Source organism: Petaurus breviceps, unplaced genomic scaffold, assembly GCF_028583685.1.
Source record: "Petaurus breviceps papuanus isolate PSGF00001 unplaced genomic scaffold, PetGlider_PUasm1.0 37, whole genome shotgun sequence".
Classification (NCBI taxonomy): Eukaryota; Metazoa; Chordata; class Mammalia; order Diprotodontia; family Petauridae; genus Petaurus; species Petaurus breviceps.
The window spans coordinates 28,766,449-28,792,428 of NW_027186296.1; the positions used below are offsets into that span (position 1 = coordinate 28,766,449).

The following is a 25,980-nucleotide window of genomic DNA, read 5'->3' on the forward strand; positions in this document are numbered from 1 at the left end:
AGCTCAGAAATTCTATTTAATATTCTTCTTTGATTATTTTTTTCCACATGAGGACCACAATAATAATAATACTGAAACTTATAAATGATATAGTCGTACTCACGATAATACATTAAATTAAAATGTTAAGAGCTTTAAGCATATAATCAATCAATAAATATCCTGCTTGGAGTGAGGATTTGTCAAAAGCAAAGTGGTCCAAAGCCAAACTGTCAAAACTTGAATTAAACACAAAAGACTCCAAACTGCAAATCTTTTCAGTTAAAGAGATTATAGTAAATACATGGATGTCAAAAAAAAAAAAAAAAGGCATGTTCCATTCAAGTTCAAAAATGCATACTTTTTATATTTATTTTAAAGTATTTTTTCTAATTTTGGGCAAAGTTATACTTAGTTTTGAAAACACTACTCTGAAATAAAGAATCTGTTGCTACTTTACTACTTAATTTTTTTTTAAAATATAACTTGGTATCCATTTTAATGACTATTGTTATATGAGAATGTATCATATTACATGAGAATGTATCATTCAAACAGGCAAAAACCACATAAATTGCTAAACTACAATCCAATTTTAGCAAATCTATTGGTACCAGTTTTAATTTACTACATTAAAGCAATAACATTATTTATATGGAAATGATATACATATGAATCATACTCCAACAGTAAATATTCATAACTTAAGTTCAATAATTATTCATTTTTATAAAATTAAGATATCATTATATACTCAAAGATAAAAGTAAAGAATATATAATAAAAGGGAAAAAGGTATAACTGATTTTAATTAATTTACTGGACACTTGCTATGTACCAATTATTACAGTTTCAAAGTATCCTCTCTGTGTAGAATTCTTTAATGCAAATACACATAGGAACATGAGCACTCACAAGTATACAACTCTAAAATTTGAAATCAATGAGACCAGGATTTAGAATGGAAGCAACAGGATCATGTGATTAGGTTCTGTACTTCTTTAGGCTTTACCATTTCACTATATCTTCTCTAAAACACTCATTAAAAATTTATAAGCAGGAAATAATTGGCATGTCTTCAGGTTTTAAAAATATATCCACTGATGGGGTGGAGACAAGGTGGCGGTGTAGAAAGTAGGAAAACTCCATGAGTTTCACCCATAACCACCTCAAATACCTATAAAATATGACTCTAAACAAATATTAGAGCTACAGAACCCACAAAGTGACAGAGAGAAACAAATCTCCCGCTGAAGGCAGCCTGGAGACTGACAGGAAGGGTCCATTGCAGTGCACTTGGAGCCAAGGCCAGCTGCAGAGATGCCGTGGCCTTGCAGCCACATCCACATGGCTGCTTCAGAATTTCTGGCCTACACATTGTAGGGAGACCAAGCAACCATTCTGAGGGTAACTGATCTTGCTTTAACCAGCTTGGTTCTGGATCTCTGTCTAGGGTGGAGGACCTAGGGTATTTGGCCAGTGAGCCAGAGCTTGTGGGGGCTTCAGAGAAGGCACCCAACTAATGGCTCCGGCATCTGTGAAAACCCAGCAATTTGGGACAGACTCTCCTCTCTGGAAGCAGAGTTCTACTGTGGCAAAAAGCTCAAAAGTTAAGTAACTGAGTGGCAACATGAGCAAGCAAAGGAAGCAAAGCAAACAGAGCAAACCTTAGATTCCTTTTTGGGGGACAAAAAGGATCAAAGCATGGAACAGGAGGAAGACAATGAGTCAGAACTCCTGTACCAAAAGCTTCTAAGAAAAATATGAACTGGTTACAGGCCATGGAGCAGCTCAAGAAGGATTTTGAAAACCAAATAAGAGAAGTGGAGGAAAAATTGGGAAGAGAAATGAGAATGATGCAAGAAAATCATGCAAAGAAAGTCAACAACATGACCGAAGAAAATAACACCTTAAAAAATATACTTAACTCAAATGGCAAAAGAGGCTCAAAAAGCCAATGAGGAGAAGAATGCCTTAAAAAGCCAAATTTACCTGATGGAAAAAGAATCTCAAAACCTCACTGAAGATAATCATTCCTTAAGATTTAGACTGGAGCAAATGGAAGCTAATGATTTTTTTTTTTTTTAAGCAATTGGGGTTAAGTAAAACTTGCTCAAGGTTACACGGCCAGTTATTTTTGGGTGTGGTGCTGAGTGTCTGAGCCCGGGATTTGATCTCCAGGTCATCCCAACACTGGAGCCGGTGCTCTTAAGCTAATGACTTTATGAGAAATCAAGATACTATTAAACAGATCCAAACGAGGGGTGGCTAGGTGGCGCAGTGAGTAGAGCACTGGCCCCAGAGTCAGTAGGACCCAGGTTCAGTTCCGACCTCAGACACTTAACACCCACACAAAAAACTAGCTGTGGAACCTTGGGCAAGTTACTTAACCCCAATTGCCCTCCAAAAGGCAAAAAAGGTCCAAACAAATGAAAAAATAGAAGGCAATGTGAAATATCTCAATGAAAAAACCACTGACCTGGAAAATAGATCCAGGAGATATAATTTAAAAATTGTTGGACTACCTGAAAGCCATGATCAAATAAAGAACCTAGAAATCATCCTTCAAGAAATTCTCAAAGAAAACTGCCCTGCTATTTTAGAACCAGAGGGCAAAATAGTGGTTGTAAGAATCCACAGATTCCCTCTTGAAAAAGATCCCAAAAAGAAAACTCCTAGGAATATTATAGCCAGGTTCCAGAGTTCCCAGATCAAGGAGAAAACATTACAAGCAGCCTAGAAGAAACAATTTTAATACTGTGGAAACAAAATCAGAATAACACAGCATCTGATAGCTTCTACATTGAGGGACTGAAGGGCTTGGAATATGATATTCAGGAGGGCAGAGGAGCTGGGATTAAAACCAAGAATCACCTACCCAGCAAAATTGAGTATCATGTTTCAGGGGAAAATATGGTTATTCAGTGGAATAGAGGACTTTCAAGCATTCTTGATGAAAAAACCGGAGTTGAATAGAAAATTTGACATTCAGATACAAGAAGCAAGAAAACCATGAGAAGGTAAACAGGGAAAAGAAATCATAAGAACTTATCAAAGTTGAACTATTTACATTCCTACATGGAAAAACAATAATTGTAACTTATGAAACTTTTCTCAGTATGAGGATAGTTGAAAGGAATATAAATGTATGTATGTATGTATGGATATACATATGGATATATAGGAGGGTATATGAGCATATATATGTGTACGGGTATACATAGACAGAGGGCACAGGATCAATTGAACAGGAAGGGATGATATTTTAAAAATAAAATTAAGAGGGGAGAGAGGAATATAATGAGAGGAGATAGGGAGAAACAGAAGAGGGTAAATTATCTCATATAAAAGAGGCAAGGGAAAACTGTTACAACGGAGGGGAAGAACAGGAAGGCAAAAGGAAATTGGTCAACCTTATTCTCCTTGAATTTGGTTTAGGGAGGGAATAACATACATACTACTTTCCTACAGGAAAGTAGGGGGGAAGGGGATAAGAGGGTGGATAGAAGGGAAGGCAGACTGAAGGGGGAGGGTAGTTAGAAGCACACACTTTTGAAAAGGGACAGGGTCAAAGTAGAAAATAGAACAAGTTAGGGGTGGGACAGGATGGAGGGAAATATAGTCAGTCTTTCACATATCCACTATGGAAATGTTTTGTGTAGCTAAACATGTACAGCCTTTATTGAATTATCTTCCCAGTAAGGGTAGGTGACAAGGGAAGAAGGGAAAGAATCTGGAATTCAAAGTTTTAACATCAAATGGTTAAAAATTATTATTATTTATATACAACCAGAAAATAAGATATACAGGCACTGGGGTATGGAGATCCATTTTGCCCTACTGAAAGTGGGGGGAGGAATGGAGGAGGATATAACAGAGAGCAGATTGGGGGAGGAGGTATTCAGTGGGATCACTGTTTTGGGGTGGTGGGTAGGGGCCAGATAGGGGGAAAATTTGTAATTCAAAATCTTGTGGAAATGAATGTTTTAAACATAAATTTTATTTTAAAAATATTTATCTGCATAACTGCTACATATCTAAGAATATAGCATGTGACTGTTTTCTATGTCAGTCCTGGTATTTTAACACGGAATGATAAGCATTGTAAAGGAGTTAAGCAGCAGTTGGAAGCAGGTTAGTTTCCCAGGACCATGAACTTCTTAAGAAAGAAAATCGTATTCTTATTTGTATCCTACATATACAGATATGAAAAAAATTAAATTAAATGCATCAAATAATTTAATTAATGAAATGAGGAATTAATTTAAATTCTATTTTCAAGTTATATTTATTAAATGCTCACTATGTAGAGTGCTTAGGATTCAAAAAAGGAACAGGATAAGCTCAAAAAGCTTACAATCTAGAAGGAAAAAAATTTAATAACATAAGGTTGCTTGCAGTGAGGCAAAGGAAAACCTAGAAATATGTTCATAAGAAAATCTGGGGGCAGCTAGGTGGCACAGTGAATAGAACACCAGCCCTGGAGTCAGAAGGACCTGAATTCAAATTTGGCCTCAGATGCTTAACACACACACACCCAAAAACAACTGCCCTCCAAAAAGCAAATAAAAAAAAATCTTAAGAAATGCAGGATGGGAAGGTTGCTGGTGGAGGTGGGGGTAAGGGTAGTCAGGAAATACTCCATAGAAGTAACACCTAATCTAGGTTTTCAATAAAGAAAACAACAATTTCAACAGGGAGAGATGAGGAAGCAGTACATTCCAGGCATGAATGAGTGCCTTCCTTAATATACAAAGGTAGACAGTGGAGGCCAGGATTGTAAAACAATTAGCAGTATTCCAATTTGTCTGGAACAATATTACAAAAAGGTGTGGCAGTAATAACTAAATTTATAAAAGCAATTATAAAAGCTAAATACCAGCCTGAGATTTTAACGAGAAAGTGGTATATGGTTACTTTGTACATGTAAGGTGATCAGTAAACACTTGTTGAATTAAGTTAAGATTATTGTACTTCACCACATGATCATCGTACCCTGCTCGTCAATCCCCCCAAATCCACCCAAAAACTGGTTTATAACCTTTCATCACATAATCATCACGTGTGATAATTTTGTTCATCGTGCTGCTTAAAGGTAAACAGAGCAGCAATGTATTCACCATTGGCATATAGACACGCATTAATATGCATTTCCAGCCTAGAATTCTCAGCACACTTGCACTGTCAGTATTCAATTTTAACACAGATTCACAAGTGTACTGTGTATCCTAACCTCAGACCAAAGACAGTTTAGTAATAAATGATTTCTAAGTAATTTCGGCAAAGACAGGAAAGAGAGACACACACACACCAACCTTCCCATAATGGTTTTACCATTTGGGGGAGTGGGGGGGAGAGGGTTGGGAGGGGCAAGCAAAAAAAATTTAGCACTAAATCTGCAATGAAATAGTCCTGCATCAGAGAAAATGTCAGAAAAAATTCAAAGAGGGGCAGCTGGGTGTCATAGTGAATAAAGCACCAGCTCTGGAGTCAGGAGGACCTGAGTTCAAATTTGGCCTCAGACATCTGACACACTTACTAGCTGTGTGACTTTGGGCAAGTCACTTAACCCCAGTTGCCCTCCAAAAAGCAAAAAAGAAAAGAAAAGAAAAGAATTCAAAGAATACAAGATAAACTACAGTACTACCTAGATCAAAAGTATGCTGTCCATCAAATTTTCAATCACAAAATTACTTCTTTTTGCACTGACATGGTAAGAAAGGAGTTACATATATAATAGCAAGAAAGGAAATTGAATTGAAGTTGTTCAGCCAAGTCCAATTCTTTACAATTCCATGGACCATAGAACACCATGCCCTTCTATCCTCTACCATCTCCCAAAGTCTGTCCAACCTCATGTTCCTTGCTTCTGTAACACTATCTAGGTCATCCTCTGTTGTTCCCTTCTATTTTCACTTTCAATCTTTCTCAACATCATGGTCTTTTCCAATGAGCCTGTGTTCCCATTATGTAGTCAAAGTACTTAAGCCTCAGCTTCAATAAATATTTGACCTTCCAATGAATAGTCTAAATTAATTTAAGAATTGATTGATTTGAGAAATGATTAACAAGCAGATTTCAGAAAAACCTGGAAAGATTTATATGAACTGATGCTGAGTGAAGTGAGCAGAACCAGGAGAACTATACACAGTAAATCAGTCACAGTCTGTGATGACTGATTTTGATATATTTAGCCCTTCTCAGCAATACAAGGACCTAAAACATTTCCAAAGGACTCATGATGGAACATGCCATCCACATCCAGAGAAAGATATTTTCTTTTTTTTGCTTTGTTTTTTCTTTCTCATGATTTCTCCTATTCATTATAATTCGTCTATATAACATGACTAATGTGAAAATGTTTAATAGGAATGTATATGTAAAGCCTGTATCAGATTACAGGCCATCTAGGAGAGGGAGGAGGGAGAAAGGGAGAAAAATTTTAAAATTTATGAAAGTAAATGTTGAAAACTAAAAATAAGTAAATTAAATTAAAAAAAAAAAGAACTGATTGATTTGAGAGTCCAAGAGACTCTCAAAAGTCTATTCCAGCACACCAGAATTCAAAAGCATCAATTCTGCGGCACTCAGCTTTCCTCACAGACCAACTCTCACAGACATATATTACTACTAGATAAACCATAGCTTTGACTATAGAGACCTTCATCAGCAAGGTAATGTCTCTGCCTTTTAGCAAATTGTCCAGATTTGCCATAGTTTTCCTTTCAAAGGGCATCTTTTAATTTCATGGCTGTAGTCATTACCTGTACTCTTCTTTGAGACCAAGAATATAAAATCTGACACTGCTCCCATTTCTTCTCCCTCTACTTGCTATGAAGTGATGGGACTGGTAGACAATATCTTAAGAGTTTGTTTTGTTTTTTTTTTAAGCAATTGGGGTTAAGTAACTTGCTCAAGGTTACACGGCCAGCTATTTCTGGGTGTGGTGCTGAGTATCTGAGCCCGGATTTGATCCAGGTCATCCCGACAGTGGAGCCGGTACTCTTACTCACTGAGCCACCTGGCCGCCCCAAGAGTTTTTTATGTTAAGCTTCAGGCCAGCTTTTACACTCTTCCTCTTTCCATTCATCTAGAGGTTTTTTAGTTCTTGTTTATTTTGTGCCATCAGAGTGATATCATTTGCATATCTAAGACTGTTGAATTTCTCCTGGCAACCTTAATTCAGCATTTTGATTCATAGTATTGCATACATTCTAATATACAGTCACAAAATGTACTCTGCACAAATAAATAAGGTGGCAATATACAGCCTTGTCATACTCCCTTTCCAACCTTAGACTAAATGTTAGCAATTTGGTCTCTAGTTCCTGCTCCTTCAAAATCCAATCTGCTTTTCTGTTCATTCTCCGTTCACATACTGTTAAAGCCTAGCTTGCAGAATCTTAAGCATAATCTTGTTGGTGTGTGAAATGAGTGCAACTGTTCGCTGACTTGAACATTCCTCGACATTTCCTTTCTTTTAGACCGGGACATAAACTGATATTTTCCAATCCAATGGCCACCATTAATTTTTCCAAAGCCGTTGGTATACTGAATGTAGCACTTTGACAGCATCATCTTTTTAGAACTTTAGATAACCTATCTGGAATTCTGTCACCTCCACTAGCCTTGTTATTAGAAATGTTTCCTAAGGCATACTTGACTTCATTCTCCAGACTGTCTAGCTCTAAATCAGTAACCACACCATTGTGACTATTGGTGATTTTAAGATCTTTCTTGTATGGTTATTCCATGTATTCTTGCTACCTCTTAATAAGTCCCTACCATTTTTGTCTTTTGTCATGCCCATTTTTGTATGAGATGTTCTTCTGACATCTGTAATTTTCTTAAAAAGATCTCCAGTCTTTCTCATTGTACTATTTCCTTCTATTTCTCTGCACTGCTCATTTAAGAAAACGCTCTGATTGCTCCCTGCTATTCTCTGGAATTCTGCCTTCAGTTGGGTACATCTTTCCCTTTCTCCTTTATCTTTCACTTTCCTTCTTTCCTCAGCTATTTATAAAGCTTCATCAGACAGGCATTTTGCTTTCTTACTGTTCTTTTCCTTTGGGATGTTTTCTGTTGCTCCCTCCTGTATAAGTGTCCTGTGAACACTGTTCCACAGTTCTTCAGGAACTCTATCTAGAAGATCTAATCCCTTAAATCTACTCATCACTTACACTTCATATTTATAAGGGATGATATTTAGGGCATATCTATACAGTTCAATGGTTTTCCCTACTTTCTTCAATTTAAATCTGAATTTTGCAATTAAAAATCTGATGACCTGTGCCACAGTCAGCTTCAGGTCTTGTTTTAACTGCCTGTATAAAGCTTCTCCACTTTTGCTGCAAAGTATATAAGTAATGATAACACTATTGACCATCCAGTGATGTCCACATATAGAGTTACTTTTTATATTGTCTGAAAAAAAAAAGTGTCTGTTATGACCAGTGAGTTATCTCGACGAAAGTCTATAAATCTCTGCCCTACTTCATTTTGTACTCCAAAGCCAAATTTTCCTATTATCTTTTGATTTTCTACTTTAGCATTCTAATCCCCTAATGATGAATGTGACATATTTTTTTGGTGTTACTTCTGGGAAGTTGTAAGTCTTCACAGAACTAATCAACTTGGGACTTTTTGCCATCAATGGTTGGAACACAGACTTGCATTACTATGATGATGAACAGTTTGCCTTGGATTCAAAAAGATATAATTCTATCATTTTTGAGATTATACCCCAGTAGTACTATTCCCTTTTACCGATTACAAGGACTACTCCATTTCTCCTGAGGGATTGTTGCCCACAGTAGTATATGTAATAATCACTTAAATTAAATTTACCCATTCCCATCCACTGAAATTTACTAACACCCAAGACGTTGGTGTTTAATCTTTCCATCTCCTATCTGACCACATCTAGATTACCCTGGTTGAGAGATTGTATATTCCCTGTTCCTATGCAATACTGATCTTGACAGCACTGGACTTTGCTTTTGTCACTAGATGCTTTTGTCACAACATCCACAGCTGAGCTTCCTTTTGGCTTTGGTCTAGCCACTTCATTAATACCGGAGTTACCTATAATTGTATTCCACTATTCCCCTCTAGCATGTTGGACACCTTCCAATCTGAGGGTTTCATCTTCCAGTGTCATATCTTTTATCTAATTTTAATTTGGCAAAGATACTGGAGTGGTCTGCCGTTTCCTTCTCCAGTGGATCATTACCTTTTGTCAGAACTCTCCACTATGACCTCTCTGTTTTGAGTAACCCTGCACGGAACAGCAACTTATTGAGGTACTTAGGGCCCTCTGCCACAACAAGGCAGTGATAGCTACTCATGATCAGCAAATCAATAAAACAATTTCTCTTTTCTCACCTATCTAACCTAACTGGTACCTGCTGCCCTCTATCTTAGAATATTAAGGACTATTAAAGAACACTTAGTGTTAGGAAAAAAGAATAAACAATGATAATTCAAAATCTTTCAGTTTCCATAGACGGCTTTTTGATATGCTAATAGTTACATTACTTGTTTGTTCCCATGGTGCATCTGTAACTAATTTAGATCGCAGCCTTCTGTTCATATAATTCTACTGTATTTTGCTTAAAGTTTAACTGATTAAAAAGTTCCTCCTCCAGGATATCTATCTAGATGAGTTACCAAGTACACAATACCCATGCAAACCCCCTCTCAACCCTAACACACAAATTCAAACTACAATTCTAAAATCCACAGATTGAGAACTTGCAAAAAAAGTCTTCCCATAAATGGCTTGAGATTTACACCAATAACTTAGAATCAACAAAGGAGAATTAATAAGCTGTAACCCTTATAAATCAAACCTGTATTATCATTTTTTAATGTGTCAATTAAAGAAAAAGAGAGTTACTAAGTTGAACAGAATTACTAGTATCTCAGAAACTAGAATAAAATTTTAGAGACCCTGATAATTAAAGAAATCATCCATTAATATATGACAAGGTCTCAAGAAAACTGCAAAGACATTTATTTAACAAATATTTGTGAGGTGCTCAAAGAGTTACAAAGTTGAGATAATCAATGGACCCAGACTTCTTATAGCTCAGACAAAATCTGAGTTTTATTTAAGAGATCTAGCATACCCTTTTAAAGCCAAATGGCAGAATGCTCTTCTGGTTGCCTTGCTCTTGCCCTACTTATTCCTCAAGTCTTGTCCAGTTTCAGAATTTCATTTCTTAATTTTTCAATTTCAAATTTCAGTTTTCAGTGACTTCTCAGATTCCCTGATATACTTCTACTGACCTTGAAGTGAGATTTCTCCATTCTGCTGTAAAAGACCAATGCTGAACAGTACAGAGTAGTAAGCACAGAGTTGAAAAGCAATTTGAAGATCTTCCCTGCCCCCTAATAGGCTGAACGTAATCACATAGAGCCTATGGTGGGAGGAGTCTGCTAAAGGGTGGAGCAGAGTCCACAGGAAGCTGGGAGTCAGAGTAGTTAAGAGACACAGGTAGGAGATGACAACAGGCAAGAAAACAGGCTTGTAAGTAAATGTTTGTTTGTGGGAAGGCTAAAGGATGGTGTGGCTCTCTGTGTTGTTATGGTATATTAACTTCTTTATTAAAATGATGGATTCAGGCTTTCTGGTAAATATTTTGCTTCTGTCTTCTATATGGAGAGTCTGTTATATTGTGCCATTGAGCACTATGCTGGCATATTCAAAGTCACCATTGGTGCTGTAAATATTGCGTTGGTGCTACAACTTATCACACTACGAACCAGTTGCAGTGTATAGAGAGAATATGACTGCACAATAATTTCTTCCTACCCCACACACTCCAAATTATATAGTATACTGTACAGTATCTATACTATATGAATACACTGTATATCTATACTATATATATAACAGTATATATGTACAGAGTATATATTATTTAAACAGTATCTATGCTGTATAAATTATACAGTGTCTGAAGGAGAAGAAGATGATAAGAATTATAGTAGGTAATATGTAAATACAGGAAGGATAAAGCCAAGTACGAATAAAAATTTTTTGGCATAGATGAAGCAATATAGTGACAGAAAAACTAAGATGATATTAGTAAGTACTGCATTTGGGAGAAGATGACCTTCAGGGGAAGATAAGGAAAAAAAGATAACACTGAAACTTTTCGTCCCAGGTGTGTGTGGGGGGGGAGGGAGAGAAGAGAGGGCGGGGGGAAGAGAGAGGAGGGGGGGGAGAGAGAAAGGGAGAGAGAGGGAGAGAGAGAAAAAATGAGGTTAGGGGTTGACTGGGTTTTTTTTTTTTTTTGATGAAGGATTTTTGTTAAGACAGTATTCTTACGACCCGTGACCTAGTCCTTTCACTATGCCTCAAGCCATACAAAAGATAAGATGCATGATTTTTGCCCACAAGTGTTCCAATTTCCTTAATCAAAAACTATAGCATTCTTCTATCCAAAGACAACTTCCTTTCATTAAATCTCTTCCTTCTACCTCAGCCCTACTAAATCTATTTTTGCCTTTGAAACCTTTAATCCCTCTGCCACTCAGTATTTCTCAGACCATTACCACTGACATAAGTTCACTTTTCTCCCTATCCAACCTCAACCCCACAGCTAGTCACTTCAGCTACATACTGTCGTCCACTCCTGAAAACCTTGACCCCTTATTCTATCACCCTCATCCCTCACCAAATCTCATTTAATCCTACCTATGTATTTCTGAATGGTGCTGGAAGAAATCACAGAACTGTGACCAGGTATATCACAAATTCATGTTATCAGGGGGCAGAACCAAGATGGAAGCACAGAAGCAGGAAAACTCCCTGTGCTCCCCCCATAACCACCTCAAACACCTGTAAAAAAAATGACTCTAAACAAACTTTAGAGCTGTAAAACCTACAAAGTGACAGAAACCTCCTGCCAGACAGGCTGACAGGAAGGGTCTGTTGCAGTGTGCTGGGAGTAGAGCCCAGCCTCCTGGGAGACTGTGGTTTTGGCCTCAGGGCGGCCCTGACCCTGGAGCAGACTTCCAGAAAGTAGATCACCAGCAGCTATGGCAGTTCCCAGATTTATCAACCCCAAAATGCCAAAGATAAAGTGAAAGGTCAGTTGACTTTGGAAACAGGAAGTACAGGAGTGAGGTCTGGCCTTTGCCCCCGGAGGGAGAAGAGGCTGAGTTGTGGCAGGTATGTGGCTGCTTCAGAGCTCCTGGCCTACAGATTGTAGGGGGACCAAGCAACAATTCTGAAGGGCAATCACTCTTGTTTTAAATTGCTTAGAACTGGATCTCTGTCTAGGGTAAAGGTCCTGGGGTGCATGACCAGGTGCCAGAGCGGGTGGAGGCTTCAGAGAGGGCACCCAACTAATAGCTCCGGCAGCTGTGAAAACCCAGCAATTTGGGACAGACTCTCCTCTCTGGAAGCAGAGTTCTACTGTGGCAAAAAGCTCAAAAGTTAAGTAACTGAGTGGCAACATGAGCAAGCAAAGGAAGCAAAGCAAACAGAGCAAACCTTAGATTCCTTTTTGGGGGACAAAAAGGATCAAAGCATGGAACAGGAGGAAGACAATGAGTCAGAACTCCTGTACCAAAAGCTTCTAAGAAAAATATGAACTGGTTACAGGCCATGGAGCAGCTCAAGAAGGATTTTGAAAACCAAATAAGAGAAGTGGAGGAAAAATTGGGAAGAGAAATGAGAATGATGCAAGAAAATCATGCAAAGAAAGTCAACAATATGACTGAAGAAAATAACACCTTAAAAAATAGATCTAACTCAAATGGCAAAAGAGGCTCAAAAAGCCAATGAGAAGAATGCCTTAAAAAGCCAAATTTACCTGATGGAAAAAGAATCTCAAAAGCTCACTGAAGAGAACCATTACTTCAGATTTAGACTGGAACAAATGGAAGCTAAAGAGACTTTATGAGAAATCAAGATACTATTAAACAGATCCAAACACATGAGAAATTTCTTGAAGGATGATTTCTAGGTTCTTTATTTGATCATGGCTTTCAGGTAGTCCAATAATTTTTAAATTATCTCTCCTGGAACTATTTTTCCAGGTCAGTGGTTTTTCAAATGAGATATTTCACATTGTCTTCTATTTTTTCAAGGAAAACTGCCCTGATGTTTTAGAACCAGAGGGCAAAATAGAGGTTGAAAGAATCTACTGATCACCTCCTGAAAAAGATTACAAAAAGAAAACTCCTAGGAATATTATAGCCAGGTTCCAGAGTTCCCAGATCAAGAAGAAAATATTACAAGCTGCCTAGAAGAAACAATTTAAATATTGTGGAAACACAATCAGGATAACACAGGATCTGGCAGCTTCTACACTGAGGGATTGAAGGGCTTGGAATATGATATTCCAGAAGTCAAAGGAGCTGGGATTAAAACCAAGAATCACCTACCCAGCAAAACTGAGTATCATGTTTCAGGGGAAAATATGGTCATTCAGTGGAATAGAGGACTTTCAAGCATTCTTGATGAAAAAATCAGAGTTGAATAGAAAATTTGACATTCAGATACAAGAAGCAAGAGAAGCATGAGAAGGTAAACAGGGAAAAGAAATCATAAGGAACTTATCGAAGTTGAACTATTCACATTCCTAAATGGAAAAACAATAATTGTAACTTATGAAACTTTTTTCCATATGAGAATAGTTGAAGGGAATATATATGTATATATGCGCGCGTGTGTATACATACATATATGTCTATACAGGAGGGTATATGGGTGTAGGAATACATATGTGTGTGTATATGTGTGTACAGGTATACAGAGACAGAGGGCAAAGGATCAATTGAATAGGAAGGGATGATACTTAAAAGGTGAAATTGAGAGGTGAGAGAGGAATATAATGAGAGGAGACCCTGGGGAGAAACAGAATGGGGTAAATTATCTCATACAGAAGAGGCAAGGGAAAACTGTTACAATGGAGGGGAAGAACAGGAAGGCAAAAGGGAATGGGTCAACCTTACTCTCACTCAATTTGGCTTAGGAAGGGAATGACATATACTAAATAGGGTATCTCACCCTACAGGAGAGTAAGGGGGAAGGAGATGAGAGGGGGGATGATGGAGGGGAGGGCAGGCTGGGGGGAAGGGAAGTTAAAAGCACACACTTTTTTTTTTTGGAGGCCAACTGGTGTTAAGTGACCCACCCAAAGTCACACAGCTAGTAAATGTGTCAAGTGTCTGAGGCCAGATTTGAACTCAGGTCCTCCTGAGTTCAAGGCCAGTGCTCTATTCACTGCGCCACCTAGCCACTCCAAGAAGCACACACTTTTGAAATGGGAGAAGGTCAAAGTAGAGAATAGAACAAGTGGGGGCGGGATAGGATGGAGGGAAATATAGTCAGTCTTTCACAATATATCCACTATGGAAGTGTTTTGCATAGCTACACAAGCACAAATTATATTGAATTGCTTATCTTCCCAGTAAGGGTGGGTGATAAGGGAAGAATGGGAAAAAAATCTGGAATTCAAAATTTTATAATCAAATGTTTAAAAAATATATTATTATTATTATTTCTTTTTACATGCAACTGGGAAATAAGATATACAGGCACTGGGATATAGAGATCCATCTTGCCCTACTGGAAAGTCGGAAGGGGGATGCGGGAGGATATAGGCGAGAGTAGATTGGGGGAGGGGGTATACAGTGGGATCACTGTTCAGGGTGGTGGGTAGAGGAAAGATGGGGAGAAAATTTTTAACTCAAAATCTTGTGGAAATGAATGATGGAAATTAAAAATAAACAAAATTTAATTTAAAAAAAAGAAAAAAAAATAAATTCATGTTATCCACCAAACTCTTTCCCAAAAGTAAATGCTAAAAACTATCAAATAGGAAAACTTACTTTTAAAATAGTACCCCAATTAATGAAAAGATCCATTTTCAGTAATATTTTATTGAAATCTTTAACCAGAATTAGTAAAAATAAAGGGGGATATGCCTGATTGGAAGAAGAATCTTTGCATCAGTTACCTCTGATAATGATATGATAACGAAAACTGACAGGAAATTAACATATTACCTAAGACGAAGAGCCATTCACCAATGTTTAAGTGACCAAAGGATAAGAACAAATAGTTCTCAAACTATTAACTCTATGAACGACTGATAGAAATCATTAATAAGAAATGCAAAACAACTCTAAGTTATCACTTCATATCCAACAAATTAGATGATATGGGAAAAAATATGAATAGTCTTTTTCAGATGTGCTAGACAAAGACAGACCTACTGTAGGCATATCTATGAAATGATCCAATCATTCTGGAAAGTAATTTGGAATTATACTATTAAAAAGTACCTAAAATGTCCATACTCTTTGATCCAGAGAGTATACTAACAAGGTACATATTCCACTTCCAAAAAGAGAAAAGCCCAAATATTCACAGCAGAAAATCAAACTTTGAAAGCACCAAAATGTTCATAAAAATACTTTTTATAGCAGCAAAGAAATGATTAGTTTCAAATAAAATTGGTGACCTGTATGAAGTGATATAGAGAATAAATGTTTATTAACTAAAAAAAAAGGAAAAAAAGAAATTTAAGAGTTTAGATATTCATATAGAGGGCACTAGATTAAATACTACTCAAGTTCTCTTCCAGTTTCTTTGTATCTCGAGTAAACATCAAACCATTTAAATAATAATAAATGTAGGTTCAATTAACTGACTGATTAGCAAGTACTTACTAAGTGCCTACTATGTGCCAGGCATTTTGCTACAAAGAGAAATGCAAAACGCAAATTTAAAAAATGAGATATCCCTCAAAGAGCTATATTTTATTTGTCAGGGTGAAGGTGAGCTGAGAAGGAAAACACTACATTCGTGACAAATAACAAGCTCTATTCAAAATAAATATTACATGATTTGGGAGTATGGGTATGGCATTACCAACTACAAGAATCAGGAAATGTAGTCTTCCTAAGCAAATGGAAAGCAATGCACCTAAATATCTGTATTTTGGAAATTACTGTAAAACAATTTTTTTTTTTTACTAATTTAACTTACACCATGTTTATGAATATTGCCTTATCCATAATATCCAAATTAAATTTTAAAAATCAAAGACATTGATAAGTAAGCTACCTGAAGGTGCTCCAACCCAAGCCAGACCTAGAACACCATCATCAAAGTCTCGATCTGTGAAGACATAGGCCAAACAGTAGTCATCGTGATTTTGTTCAGAGTTCAATTCCAGGAACTTCTCCACACCAATATTAGGAAAACGGAAAGGATTTGTCGAGTCTTTCTCATCAGCAGTTGTGTTTATCTAAATATGAAAATAATTTAAATAAGCAATTAAAACTGAAGTCATGTTAAGTTTCTCAACTGACTTCAGTATCATACAGTAGAGAAACATCAATGGATTTGGAGTCAAGAGGAGTTACGCTTAAATTTTATCCATGTGTGACTAGGCAAATCACTCAAGTCCTCTGAGACAGTTTCCTCACCTGTAAAATGAAAGGGTTGGAATAGATGGCCACTAAGGTCTCCTTTAGTTCTAAATCCACGATCCTATGATGTTATGATCTTTCCACTCAAGTCAAACCCTGATGCCTCATGGTGACACAGAAGTGATCCCAGTTTTAAAGGCTATGTAAGAACAACCTATTTGACAAACATAGAACGACTTTAAATCTAAGGTCAATCTAGCTAATTTTGGAGTGAGATATAACCAAAATACAGGTCATCGGGTGATGATTTTTTTTTTAGACAAAGAAACCCATGAAAAAATATATTTACTAGAGCACTGATATCAAATTTAAAAATAGAGGCTACTGAATTTGCATATAAGGATTCCTTTGTGCTACATGTCAACTTAGAAAACCACATAAATAATATTATTTGTTTTATTGTATTTTTATTTATTTTGTTAATTATTTACCAATTACATTTTAATCTGGCTCCAGCTGCACAACAAAGGGAAGTGCTGTAGACTACATACAGTCCACAAACGATGTTTTTGACGCCTCTCTACTAAAGTACTCATTGATATTGGTTGTAGAATATCAAGACTACTGAAATTTAGAATCTTTTGAAGTTAAGACTGACGCTGGTTTTGTAAAAGCATACAGAATCATTTAAAAAATACTTATCCAAATTTGTTTATGCAAGAGTTCCTTGACTTCAAGAAGGGATGGGGGGAGGGGCCGAGTCTTATTTATAGAAACTCTAGCTTCTGTCTCAGCAATCTAGCTCCCCCAAATTAAACCAAATATGCTCTGGATAATATTACTGGACTAACAAAACCTAGGATACTATTTATTCACAAGTATAAGGATATTCACTTTAAGAAAATATAGGTAAGTATAATAAATACAGAGCAAGGCTTTACTCAACTGAGAAGCCAGTTTTCTCAATTTTTAGTGCTGATATAGCCACCCAAATACTTTCTAATTCTAACAGAGTTCTCTTCCCCAAAGCCTTGTGGCAGCAACCATACTGGTATCCCCAGGACAGCTGCTAACACAGGTTCCTAGATCTCCTTTACTAGGAAAGTCACATGTTCAAGGGGTCAACAATCTTTTTAACTATATTCAATTAGTTCAGGGGAAAGTCAGCATACTGACCCTTCAGAGAAAATCCAAACAAAGAAAACAGAGAAAATACAAGCAGAAAAAGACCAACAGACAGAGTTTCTGTCTGAGAAATTAGCCCAGATCAACAGACAGATCCAACTGTCTGACCAAGGCAATACATACATAGCTACCAGGGAGAGAAGCACAAATATCTGGGTTTTTCAAAGCTGGGGGTCTCCTTAACAGTTACCTAGAGTTTCATCTGGTCAAATCCCAGGGAACAATCTTCCAACAAGTGAGCCCCAAAAGCAAAATGCTAACCTCAGAGTATATATACCCTTTTTAGAGCCAGAGGGCATCATGACCCACCTGACTCAGCACCTAATTAGAAATTAACGAAAGGTGTGAAAGCCTTCCTACAAGCAACCCTCTACCCTAAAGAAGTTTCCCTTAATGGGCTCCAAATGAGGCCTATTAATGGGAGGGAAAGATCTTATATGCCATTAACATGACAAGCCTTGAGAAATTTAAAATTTTCCTTGTAGTTTCAATCCACTTCCATTCTTGATCAAGGGTAGATTCTCAGAGCATGAGTATACTGTCAGAATGTAAGTTCAACAATGCTCTGACTTATGAGATGTATTTTTCCTTCCCTGAATACCCAAAGAAAAAGTGTCTTCTGATTCCTCCTACCTTCTACCATGTCTTGAATTTGCCTCTAACTCTTACCACTTTTACTGGGTTCTACTTTTGATTGTTACATGAATTCCAAAGGTATTTCTGACTCTCTAGATAAGCTAGAAAGGTTTTTCTAAAGCACTACTTGTCTAGCAAATCATGGAACATATGAAAAATAATCCTATGTGGGCAAATCCCATGCTAATCTAAATATTTTTGTAAAGATATAATCTGGTTACTGACATGGGAATTATATCTGAAAGTAGCTATGTGCTACTGGATCATCAACTAATTACAATAAAGCTCATGATAAATAACAAATGAGAAGGATAAAGATGAGAGAAAGATAAATATTGGGCAATGATAAATGCACTTCAAATAAATTCAACCAAACCTTTGTAACTATGTTGTGACTTAAAAATCAGAAGTGGACAAAATTTTTAAATGATGATCATCACCATTATTTAGAAAAGTTTAACCTATGTTAAAAATGACAGTCAGAAGGCAGATCAGCTCCACTACACCCATTCCAGGTAAAAGTTAAAAATTATACCTGGCCAAATAACCATCAAGAAATCCAATGAGAAACTATACTAAGTAACTTTTTCTACCCCAGAGTTGCACAAAAAGTCAACCAGAGACCACAACAACAAAAGAGCTGCCAGAAAAGTCAGAGTCAGTGCAGGCTAGCGGCCAATTACAAAGGAGATAGAAATACAGAAGCTTCTATATCCAGAGGCAGCAAAAGCAGAGGGTTCCACAGTTGCACAGTATAGTCAAGAAATTCACAGTAAAGCCCTTGCAAGCTATGAAGAGCTTAGAATACAATATTCAAAAAGGCAAAAGATAACAGGTTGACAACCAAGAATAATTTACCCTGCAAAAGCTTGGTACAAATCCTTCAGGGAAAACAAAATGGACATTTAATGGAATAAAGGACTTTCAAATGTTTCTGATGAAAAGACCAAAGCTGAGCAGGAAATGTGAAGGAATATTTCCTCATGGAACAAATGATTTCTGAGTGACCAAAGGACAATAGAAAGACTCATTCATGGTGGGTATAAATAGGACGAGGTATATTACCAAACGCAACTTGCACTGAAGGATAAAATACATTATTCAAGACAAAACTGGAAAAGAAAGTAGACTGGTAAAGAGATAACATCTTTAGTCCAAGTTTTATCTTAATATCCACAAAATAATAAAAGACCTAGAAAAAGATCTCCCATGTTAGATTCTTTATGGAAAAAAACATAGGAAATGTATGTTATGAGATGGCATAGATGAGGTGTGATTTGCACAAATTGAGGAAAAGTTCTCACAGATGAGAACTTAAAGTCTTTCAAGTATCATGATCATATAATCTGTCTAAATTCAATACCCTTATTAACCTTAAAAAAAAAGTCATAAAAAACTAAAATGATCACTCTAAGGATTGTTTAATGGGGATAAAGAGGAATGATGAGCCTTACTCCGAGGTAGTATTTTGATAAAGGGAGAGGTTAATAACTCACTGACCACATGGATCAATGTATGAATAAAATCCTCAGAGCTTTTAAAATAGCAGTCACTAGACCATGTCCTTCACTCTTAACACTCATTCACTCAGTCATCATTCAATAAACATATATTAAGCCATAATCAGTAGAGAACACTGATTGGTAACCGTATAGGGCTTATAGTCATTTGGTCTCTGCTCATTTAATTCATCTCTACAACAATTTGATGCTCCCTAAATCAGAGAACCCAATGTAACTACTTTGACTTACTTTCTACTATAGGAGCAGTCCTGTATACTTTAGGTTTACTCATTAATTGTTAAAACATAATTTGCTATAGTCATTTAATATTAATAAATGACATCAAAGAACACACACTTGGGTATATATAACAGGAGACTATTAGCTGTAGCATACAAAGCCATTTGTGGAAACTGGATTTACCTACACTTCTATACAATGGTGCCTCATAACTTCATCTACAAAAATCAGTTTTCATCTACCTTTGCTTTGGATACCTGTCCCAGAATGCAGAGTATTTTTAATAATCTGATTATGTTTTTAGAAACAATTTCATCATATTTGTGATACAGAAAACATCATCAACAGCAGGTGCTATATGACAAAGCTCTGTGATAAAGCAATAAAGGCGTAAAAAAAATTAAGCAAAATATACTCTTCTGATTTATACTCAAGGACTTCACAATACAAAACATTTTCAATTTAAACCAGATTTTGCTGTATCTTATATGGGCAGTCCAATTTTTAAATTCTTGTCTTTTCACTACTCAAATAAAGGTGTATGTTTCACTTGACATTATCACATGATCATTTGGTGTTTTTCCATGAATAGTCAAACCAAGAAAAATACCACCCATATACAGTTAGAACTAACAAAAGTAGTCATAACTCCTACTTCAAAATATAGGAACCAGGAACATATTACATATAAAAGTGGAGGGCTTTTTTCTAATTTTGTAGTCTAAATATAAAATAATCTTTCCTCAACTCTTGGTATAAGAAACTCAATTGTACCTTGTTTTATTCAATTTTTTAAATTTAGACTGTTCATGAAAAAGTATAAATTAACTTTTCATATAGCAAATAAATATCAGGAGTTTTTGAACCCGTGTGTCACACATCCCTCTGCTAGTCTAGTAAATATTTTCAAATTCATAAAGCAAAATACATAGGAAATGCATAATACGCAAAAATACATACAAAGAAAAGTAATTATAGTCAAATACAACTATAAAAATATTTTTTAAATAAATTCATGAACTACATACATGTTAAATTTCTCTGATTTAGAAAACCTTGAGGGTCATTTCGCTGAAACAATTATTCCATCATGTTAGTTTTCTAGGGTTTTTTAAAACTCAAGCCTATCTTTAATATTTCATATTTTGATGAAAATATCATAGTACTCTGGCTCAATTTGTCCAGTAATTAAGTAATTATACTGCTAATAGTTACATATTAAAAATGGTTACTCTAGGGGCAACTAGGTGGCACAGTGAGTAAAGCACCAGTCCCAGAGTCAGGAGGACCCAAGTTCAGTTCTGGCCTCAGACACTTAACACCCACACAAAAAACTAGCTGTGTAACCTTGGGCAAGTTACTTAACCCCAACTGCCCTCCAAAAGGCAAAAAAAAAACAAACAAAAAAAAAAACACACAATAAAACCAGTTACTCTAATACTGGCTAAAATAGTGTAAAACTTTAGCAAAATCTTAAGAGAAAAGGTTTGAAAATGGCATGGGATTTTTTTTTTGTGTCATCCTGAAAATAGCCAATTAACCTTCTTAAACCATGGCATAAATTATATTACTAGAGATTTCAGATTAAATTCAAATCAGTAAACATTTATTATGCATCTATGATAGAAAATGAATTAAAGAATTGTCCTAGATGTTAGGAGTAAGATAAGACCAAACCTGTGATTTAACAGTAGGAGATTCCAGGTGAAGAACTTCCTATACAACAAAATGGATGTGCCACTTCTGTGCAATTTTTTATTCTTAAAATTGAGTGGTTTTAAGGCACTGAGAGATTAAGTGATTTATCAAGGGTCACACAAGTATTTGCAAAGAGATGAAACTTGAACCTAGGTCTTTCTGAATCAGAAGCCAACTCCCTTAATTTGTTGATAGAACTAAGATTTGAACCTAGATCCTCCAACTCCAAACCCAACTGAATAATTGCTGGAACTCCAAACCCAAGGTTCTTTGTAATATTATATTAATAATAAGCACACTGTTTTATTAAAACCATATTGTCACTACCTGCAAGGAATTCACTCTCTACTGGATCTTTAAAAGTCATATGCTATATAACAAAAGAAAGATTAGTTTCCCATTGACTCACAAACTATACCATGCAAAAACATCAAGCAAAATTCACAAAAATTAATCATTTCTTTACCAACCCCATGAATAAACGATTTTTCAAAATAAAAAAAAAAGGGGCCAGTAATTTCTGGAAAACTCCTTACCCTTATTCGTTTCACCATGAAACTGATGTTACGGATTCCAGAGAAGTCTGTTGATTGGTATATTGTATCAATAGCTTTCACATGACTCGATATCTGAGGGTAGAAATGCAACAAATTTCAGCTATAAAAAGGGAAGTCTATTAAAATCTATTTTCCAAGTAAACAACTTCATTTTCCAGTTTTAGGGACTGGGTGAGAAAATGAAAAGAAATTTGTGAATTACATACCATAATGCAAGAGTCCATGGCCTTTTTCTCTACCAATGTCCACAGGTGAGAAAAATTTTATAGAGAAACCAAAAAAGAAGTATAAAATGACTCAATCTGAATTTTTTAGTTGGGAGGAACCTTCTCATTTTACAGGTAAAAAATTAAGATAAAGATAAGCTACATAACCTGACCAAGGTCAGTTAGTCAGTTTGTGGCCAAGCCAGGTACTAAACACATCTCCTAATTTCTAAGGTTGTTTCTATCATGCTGCCACTCAGGTCCCAGCTGTGCTGGACAGAGAATTCGATATTACAAACTCAGAGGGTAGATAATCATTTGACGAGAATGTGGTAGATAGTTTGCTATAAATCAGCTACCACAAAGAAGAGACCAAAAGAGCCTTTACTAAAAAATATATGACCTCTGGCATAAGTAGAAAGAAATAACAGCTAAGAGCAAGAGCAATTTAGAATATAAACTCATTTGCTAAATTGTAGGAAGGACCAAGACTTTGTGATAGGGAAAAAAAAAGACATAAAGCAAGTGCACACCAATTGAGTAACTGCTGGAAAAACTATGGTATATAAACTATAATATAATACTGCAAAGAAATAACAATATGAGAAATTTAGAGATAGAAAATGTATGTGAGTATATACCAAATGAAATACAAAGACCCAAAGAGACAAATAAACACACACACACACACACACACACACACACACAGTCAACAATGAAAAGTTCTAAGATCACTTAAAGGAACCTGAACTCTAAGAAACTGAAAAAAAGCAAAAGGCCAAATACAGAGTCCACTGAAGCCACTATATTGTCTTTTGGTTTTTCTCTCCCCTTACAAACAAGGATTTCATCCAGAAGGGATGGGGTGAATTTTTTTTCTAGACTTTTTTTTTTGATAAAGACATAAGCCATCAAAAGAAGTTTTTTTTTTAAATCTTATTGAAGACGATAGTGTAAGATTACCATTATTACCACTTAAAATATCAATGGAGGAAAAAACACTTTTACATAAAGTCTGGTAAGAATACCAATTAAATGGGCCCATCCTTATATAGAATATATAGAAGAAAAATGGAAGAAGAAAAAAAAAAAGAAAAATATATAGAAGAAAAATGGAAAACACGTGTCAAAATTTCTATAACAGGATAACAGTGAAGACATCAAACCTGAACTCTAATAGCAAAATTCCTGATGTGGTATATGAAGAATTAGAAAGGGTACTAGAGGAAGACAGGGGGCAGATCCAAGATGGAGGAGTAGAAGTAGGGAAATTCCATGACCGGCCCCCACAACCACCTCAAATACTTATAAAATATGGCTCTAAACAAATTTTAGAGCTGCAGAACCCACAAAGTGACAGAGAGAAACAAAGCTCTCCCGATGAAGGCAATATGGCAGGCTGACAGGAGGGGTGAATAGCAGCGTGCTGGGAGCTAAGTGTAGTCCAGCGTTAGCTGTGGGGTTTTGGTCAAAGGGAGGCAGCAGCGGACAGAGCAGACTTCAAGGGACTGAATCACCAGCAGCTGTGGCAGTTTCCAGACTTTTCAACCCATTAACACCAAAAAGAAAGTAAAAGGTCAGTCTAGAACTCTGTTGCAAAGGAAGGGCATGGTCAGGCCCCTGACACCATGGGAGAGGTAGTGGAGACAGTGGCTGGCTCAGGAACTCCTGGCCTACAGATTGTTGGGGGTCCAAGCTACCATTCAGAGGGTAATCATTCTTGCTTTGACCTGCCCGGATCTGGATTGAGAACTTGGGTGGTGTTCCTGGGGTGAGAAGCACCAATTTGCCAGTGTGGTGTCTGTAGAGAGGGTGCCCTACTCACACCTCTGACAACATCTGTCAAAACCCCAAAGATCTGGGACAAAGCTTTCCTCTCTGGAAACAGAGTTCTACTGTGGCAAAGAGCTCAAAAGTCAAGTAACTGACTGGCAATATGATCAAACAGAGGAAGCACAAAGAGACCACAGAATCCCTTTGGGGGGACAAATAGGATCAAAACATGGAATGGGAGGAAGACAACAAAGTCAGACCTCCTACATCAGAAGTTTCCAAGAAAAATATTAACTGCTTAATAGGCCATGTGGAGGAACTCAAGATGGATTTTGAAAATCAAGTAAGAGAAGTGGAGGAAAAACTGGGAAGTAAAATAAGAATGATGCAAGAAAATCATGAAAAGAGAGTCAATAACCTGACTGAAGAAAATAACATCTTAAAAAATAGACTAACACAAATGGCAAAAGAGGCCCAAAAAGTCAATGAGGAGAAGAATGCCTTAAAAAATCCGAATTTGCCATATGGAAAAGAAATTTCAAAACCTCACTGAAGAGAATAATTCCTTCAAAATTAGATTGGAGCAAATGGAAGCTAATGACTTTATGAGAAATCAAGATACTATTAAACAGATCCAAACAAATGAAAAAATAGAAGGCAATGTGAAATATCTCATTGGAAAAACCACTGACCTAGAAAATAGATCCAGGAGAGATAATTTAAAAATTATTGGACTACCTGAAAGCCATGATCAAAAATAGAACCTAGAAATCATCCTTCAGTAAATTCTCAAGGAAAACTGCCCTGATATTTTAGAATCAGAGGGCAAAATAGAAATTGAAAGAATTCACCAATTGCCTCTTGAAAAAGATCCCCAAAAGAAAACTACTAGGAATATTACAGCCAAATTCCAGAGTTCCCAGGTCAAGGAGAAAATATTACAAGGAGCCAGGAAGAAACAATTTGAATATTGTGGAAACACAATCAGGATAACAAAAGATCTAGCAGTTTCTACATTAAGGGATCAAAGGGCTTAGAATATGATATTCTGGAGGTCAAAAGTGCTAGGATTAAAACCAAGAATCACCTACCCAGCAAAAATGAGTATGATGCTTCAGGAGAAAATATGGTCATTCAATGAAATAGAGGACTTTCAAGCATTCTTGATGAAAAAAAACAGAAGTAAATATAAAATTTGACTTTCAAATACAAGCAGCAAGAGAAGCATAAGAAGGTAAACAGGAAAAGAAATCATAAAAAAATTTATTAAAATTGAACTATTTACATTCCTATATGGTAAAACGATAATTGTAACTCACGAGACTTGTCTCAGTATGAGGCTAACTGAAGGGACTATATATGTGTGTATGTATGTGTGTATGTATGTATACATACATACATATATGTTTTTATATAGGTATATGTGGGTATGGGTGCATATAAATACATATGTGAGTATGTGTATATGTGTGTATACATGTATACATAGAAGGCACAGGATCATTTGAATTGGACAGGATGATATCTAAAAAATAAAAGTAAGAGGTGAGAGAGGCATATAATGAGAGGAGATAGGGAGAGAGAAAATAGGGTAAATTACTTCATATATAAGAGGCAAGAGAAAACTGTTACAATGGAGGAGAATAACAGGAAGGCAAAAGGAAATGGGTGAACCTTACTCTCATTGAATTTGGCTTAAGGAGGGAATAACATACACACTCAATTGGGTATCTCACCCTACAGGAAAGTAGGGGTGAAGGGGATAAGAGAGGAGATGATAGAAGGGAGGGCAGATTGGGGGGGAGG

General features: G+C 36.3%; 1 protein-coding gene across 1 annotated transcript in view; it reads right to left on the reverse strand.

Annotated features, from left to right (window-relative positions):
* Positions 1 to 25,980, reverse strand: part of ADAM10 (ADAM metallopeptidase domain 10) — a 173,211-nt gene that overhangs the window by 25,624 nt on the left and 121,607 nt on the right. The window contains exons 7-8 of the mRNA XM_069098152.1: positions 22,175 to 22,267; positions 16,070 to 16,253 (exon numbers count right to left, since the gene is read on the reverse strand). Of these exons, the coding sequence (XP_068954253.1) occupies positions 16,070 to 16,253; positions 22,175 to 22,267 (277 nt within the window). The remainder of the gene's footprint in view (positions 1 to 16,069; positions 16,254 to 22,174; positions 22,268 to 25,980) is intronic.